Consider the following 5,836-nt stretch of genomic DNA (forward strand, 5'->3'; position numbering starts at 1 on the left):
TGTGTATGTTATTCCCTCTTTAAGCCAAATCCAATGAGAGTAAGGTTCACTCATTCTCTCTCACCTCCCTCCTTCCCCTCCACTGTAAAAGCCTTTTCTTGCCTCTTTTATGTGAGATAATTTATCCCATTCTACCTCAAAAACATGGTTAGCAATGCCTTAATCGTATATGTGTTGTAAAGACCACTAGGACCTCTTCCATCCTTATCAAGAGGAGTGCTAATCTTCTCTCCTTTCATACAATACCGAACTTGCGCATTTGTTTTGACGGCACTATTGTCCTTGAGATCAAATTAAATAATATGTATAAAGTACTTTGCAAACCTTAAAGTGATACATAAATGTTATTGTTGTTATTATTATTATCCTCCTTCTTTCAGTAACCCAGGCTCCAAAGCCTGTTGTGTCCATCTTTCCTCCACACCATTTCCTACATCCATCTCCTCTCCACTCACAGTCTCCACCTTCCTGACCTCCCTGCCTGGACTATTGCATGTGTCTTCATTGGTGTTTCTGCTTCTAGTCTCCCATCCCCACCCCCACCCCGAGTCACCTTCTACACCTGCCAAATTAATATTCCTAAAACACAGATCTATTTTATCCCCCATTCAGATGACTTAAGTGACTTCCTACTGCCTCTAAGATAAAATGCAGAATTCTTAGTCTGGTATTTAAAGTTGTCCTCAATTTGCCACACCTAACTTTACAGGTTTATTTCATATTATTCCCTTTCATGTACTTTTTGTGCAAACTGGCCCACTAGATGTTTTCTACACGTGACATTCCATCTCTTACACAGCTGTATCTCCCATTTCTAGAATACACTTCCTCTTCACTGCTACATCTCAGAATACCTAGGTTCTTCTAAGACATACTTTTTTCATCATTCTTTTTTCCCTCAGTTAGCATGCCTCCCCCATAATTTTCTTATTTGAGCTTGTAAACAGAGAATGTTTGTGTAAAACAGAATGTCAGAGTTGTAAGGGCCCTTAGAATGTAGAATATCAGAATAAGAAGGGGTTTAAAAATCCTAGCACCCAACCCTCTAATTTTATACTTACGGAAACTGAGGCTGGGAGTGGGGTAGGGAACACGATTTGACAAGGACACTTTAGCTATTGAGTTCAATCATGTGATGAAAGGGCCTGTCTAGGGACTCTTTCCACTATCCCACGATGCCTCATACTGACCAGACAGGAAATCAGGGTGGAGAGATGATGATGCGGTATGTAGATTACCTCCTGGTTTCCCTCTAGTGTTCATTGATGAGCACGTGACAGGATTTTGGTTCCCCAGGGGGTAGAGTGGGTAAGTGGTGTTTGGCCCAAGGAGACCCCAGTGGAAGCAGGTATATATCAGTGTTCGGTGGGGAACCAAGGAAGGTGGAGCAAGGCAGTCATTGTGGTGAGAGAGGTTGAATTGGACACTCCAGGCACAGAGCCCAGCTACCTCGCCCAGGCACCCAGTCCCGCCCATTGACTCAAGCTTGAGCTGTCGGACAGGCCCTGCTGGGGTGGGTGACAGCTTGGAAGGTGGTAGAGGCGTTTTATGTGAGGGTACACACACCTGTGTGCACACATTTGTACACAGTGTAAGAGAAAGAACTTTAACTTAGAGTCAGAAGGTCTGGGTTTGAGGTCTGACTCCAGCAGTTGTTGACTGTGTGATCTTGGGTGAATCATATATCCTTCTGGGGCCCAGTTCCCTCACCTGTGAAATGAGGGGGTTGGGCTAGAATCAGGGATTCTTAATCTTTTTGTATGTCACAGACTCCTTTGGTGGAGCTTATGGACTCCTTCTTAGAGTCAAGTTTTAATGCAATTGAAGGAAATGCTAAATTTCAGTTAGAGATTAATGAAAATAAAAATCCCTTTTTTTTCCCATCCAAAGTTTGCGCACCTTCTGAAATCTGTCAATGAACCCTACCAGGTCTATGAACTCCAGATTAAGAATTCTTGGACTAGGTGGTCTGTCAGGTTCCTTTCAGTTCCAGACCTATGAGTTTTTGGTTTTGTGAATATGGCTTTTTCTGAGTCTCCTGTTCTTTATCTGTAAAATGGCAATAATGATAATATGTACACAGCCAACCTCACAAACTTTTTTAGTAAGAAAGGACTTTGTTCTAAGACTGGGTCTCCTTTATCTCACTCAGGCTGGAAGGGCAGTGGCTACTCACAGGCACAATCGCACTAGTGATCTGCATGAGCTGGGATGGTTCACCCCTCTTTAGGCTGCCTGGTGGCCTTTTCCCACCCACCCACCCTGCTCTGTTCCTAGAGGGTTCCCATGTTGGGGGAAGACTTTGTATGGGCGCCTGATTGACTTTAGCCCTATTGGAGCTGAGAACTCCCAAATTCAAGTGATCCATCAGACTCAACCTCTACAGGAGAGAGAATTACAGGCATGGGCTAACATGCTTAAGCAGGGAAGTACCTTGTCAATATGGTGCAATGGAAGGAGTTCTGGGCTTGGCATCAGGAAATCTGAGTTCTTTTCCCTGCTTTGATGCTTCCTAGTTGTGAGATGTCGGGCAATTCCTTTCCCATCACTGAGCCTGGGTTTCTTCACCTGTAAAATGGAGATGAAGCTTCTCTCATGGGGCTGTTGTGAGGAAAGTCGAGTGCTGCAGAAACGAGAGTCATTCATGTTATGAAGATTTGTACATATTTGTAGGGACAGTCCATATTGATATGTAGTAAGTCATGGATGTTGTATGTAAGTGTCTCGTGCATGTAAATGCATGGGGGTAGCTGTGTGTACTGGTTTGGGGTGAATGTGCAGTATGATTGGTGGTGTACTTCTCTGTAATCCCAGCTCAGAGCCGGAAGCTGTGTGTCAGCTGCAGGACACAGTAACTTTGTTGGACTATGATGTTTTTCTAGATCGTGGATCTATAATCTTTTCCTTAATCTTTGTTGGTTTGGGGGAGACTGAGCTTTTGTGAGAGATAAGGGGAAAGATATTTTCTTTTCCCATGACTAGAGGGAAGTTAGGAGCAACTGCAACCCTTTTGGGAGGAGAGAGGAAGGTAAGAGAGGCAGCTGTGGGGTCATGGGAAGAATATTTCCCTGACTTGAAGTCAGGAGACCTGAGTTTTCCTCCCAGACTATTTGGTTATTTGACCTTTGGCAATTCACTTCCTTTTCTGGACTTTAGTTTCCCCCTCCTCAAAATGAGAGAATTAGACTAATAATAATAATAATAATAACATCTAACATTTATCTAGTGCTTTGAACCTTGCAAAACACTTTACAAATATTATCTCATTTTTATCTTCACAACTACTCTGTGAGGTAGGTTCTATTATTACCCCATTTTACAGATGATGAAACTGGGGCTGATAGGTGTTAAGTGACTTGCCCAGGGTCACATGAGGTAGTAAGTGTCTGAGGCTGGATTTGAACTCAATTCTTCTTGACTCCAGGACCAACACTGTGTCCATTGTGCCCTTTCTAACTCAGACAGTCTATGTTCCAAGGTCTCTGACACTCTGTGTTCTAAGGTCCCTTGCAGGTATGACATTCTAAAGCACAAACAGACACTATGTCTGAAGGGGAGGCTAATCCCTAGAAATGATACTGTAGGGAAGCCTTGCAAATGATAGCAGTGTTCTGTGTCCCTCATCCATGCTGCAGGGGCGCTTTTACTTGGGTGTCCCTGACTTCCTCTCAGCCCATAGATTCTACTCTTTCCATTCCTCAGTTAGAGACGTTACCACCAATGCACACCCTGGGGCTGCTTCCTCCCAGGCTCATTCCCTCTTCCCTCCAACCCATCCTTCCACCTCAGAAAACCATAGCATGTCAGAGCTGTTGCTGTTCACTTGTGTCCTACTCTTTGTGACACCATTTTTGTTTTCGTTTCTGTTTTTTTGGGGGGAGGGGCAAAGATGCTGGAGTACTTTGCCATTTCCTTCTCCAACTCATCTTACGGATGAGGAAACTGAGGCAAACAGGGTTAAATGACTTGCCCAAGGTCACACAGCTGGTCAGTGTCTGAAGCTGGATTTGAACTCAGGTGTCCCTGACTCGAGGCCCAGCGCTCTTTCCACTGCGCCACCTAGCTGGAAGGGACTAAAAACCAAAGAATCCTATTGAGAGATGGAAGGGAACTTCAAGGTCATCTAGTCCAACTCCCACATTTTATGGTTGAGAAAACTGGGGCCAAGAGAAGTTGATTGACTTGTCCAGATTCACCAGGTAGATAACGGTACAATCAGAAGTTGAACCCAGGTCCCCTTCTTCAGTTCCATGTCCAGCGATGTTGCCTCTCTTTAGAGATTGCTTGGCCCACCTTCCTCATTTTAGAGCTGAGTCAACTTAGAATCAGAGGTTCATGGACTTGCTGAACAACGGTCGACAGCAGAGATGAGATTGAACCTGTCTCTTTCTATCCCACCACTTTCTATCCCACCTCTATCTATGCCTCCTTCCATATTTTCACCCCTCTTTTGAGGCCCTCCCCTCAGCCCATAAATTCTCTCCATTACCTGTGACTGTCCCTAAAGGCCCTGAGATGATCAGGACGCTTATATCCCCCTCCCACACAGACCCTCAGACAGAGCAATGCAGGGCATGTTGGGAAAAAGGAAAGGGAAGGAGGAGGCCACCACCTGAGCTTCACAGTTTGGGGAGGCCTGTTCCTAAGTGCACCCCTTTCCCTCCTTCCTATGCCCTGCGGTCTGGGGCCCCGGCCCCCTCCCCCAGAGAGGAAGCTGACTCTCTCCCCAACCCTGACTCTGCGTTTCCTGCCACCAGCTCGGTGAGGGCGGGGGCTGGCGGGGGGTGGGGGGTGGTAGCAGGGATATGAGGCCTGCATGTGTGAGATTTGCTTCCCCTTTGCACAAGACTTGATCTCCTCTCAGAGCCAGTACCCCACTCTCCCATTCTTCTCACCCTCCCTTTCTGGCTCCTACCCCAGCCTCTGCCTCATGGACACTTCTCAGAGCTACTGGTACCCACCCCACTTCATGGAGCCGGCCTGGGGGATGGGGGTCCAGGTAACTCTGGGGACAGCGGCAGAGATAGAGGGCTTGGTGGGCAGAGGTTGCTCAGGTCAGCAGAAGGGGATGGGCTCTAGGAGTCTTCATGCAGGTGGGTAGGAAGGAGCTTAGAGATTCAGGTAGAGGATATGATTCTGAGAGTCCTGCATCTCTGAGTATCATTCAGCCAACACCACTAGCTTGGACTCTGTCGATCTGTGAGCTGCCTGGGGCAATTAAAAAGAGGGAGTGGATGCTCCCATGGGGGGAGGAAGGAGATAGGGGTACCTGTGGGTACTTTGGGTATGTATGTCCATGTTTTAGAACCTGCGTCTATGTCTGCATCTGTGCAGACGTGTCTAGATGTGTCTAGGCGTGTCTGTGTACATCTGTGTGTCTGAGTGAATCTCTTTGAGGGTACCTACCTGCAAGATCTGTGTTTGTACGACTGTCTGTTTGTACCCGTGAATTTCATTGTGTGTGTCTCTGTGACTATGCTATCTGGATGGGTGCGTTTATCTTTCGTTTCGTTGGGATCATAGGGTTTCAGAGGGTGAAGGGAACTTAAGGACTACTGAGTTCAACCCCTCCCTTTACAGAGTAGGAAACTGAAGCCAGGAGAGAGGAAGCACACACACCACCTGCTCCTTCCCAATAGCAAAGCAGAGCAGAGCCTGCATTGTGCAAGGGGAGCTCATAAGCTATAAACACAAGATGCCACAAATACGGGCACACGCCCTGGCACGGGCTCACGGGGGTATCTCCATCGACAGATTGTGCACACATGCATGGAGAAATTCAGCATCACCCTCAGAATTGACCTTCCTGTAGCACTCCAGAGTTTGCTGAGTGGAG

General features: G+C 46.6%; 1 protein-coding gene and 1 pseudogene across 6 annotated transcripts in view; one reads left to right on the forward strand and one right to left on the reverse strand.

The window, feature by feature from the left end:
• NBEAL2 (neurobeachin like 2) overlaps window positions 1-5,836 on the forward strand; it is a 158,319-nt gene that overhangs the window by 59,146 nt on the left and 93,337 nt on the right. For 2 of the 6 annotated variants that reach the window (XM_027842178.1, XM_027842182.1), the window contains exon 1: window positions 4,850-4,999. The exons of the other annotated variants lie outside the window; for them this stretch is intronic. In XM_027842178.1, coding sequence (XP_027697979.1) covers window positions 4,931-4,999 — 69 coding nt within the window. In that variant the 5' untranslated portion in view covers window positions 4,850-4,930. Of the gene's footprint in view, window positions 1-4,849; window positions 5,000-5,836 lie in introns of those variants that run through there. 6 annotated transcript variants of the gene reach the window in all.
• On the reverse strand, window positions 137-246 carry LOC114028025 (annotated as a pseudogene).

Source organism: Vombatus ursinus, unplaced genomic scaffold (genome assembly GCF_900497805.2).
Source record: "Vombatus ursinus unplaced genomic scaffold, bare-nosed wombat genome assembly UNPS02014867.1, whole genome shotgun sequence".
Lineage (NCBI taxonomy): Eukaryota > Metazoa > Chordata > Mammalia > Diprotodontia > Vombatidae > Vombatus > Vombatus ursinus.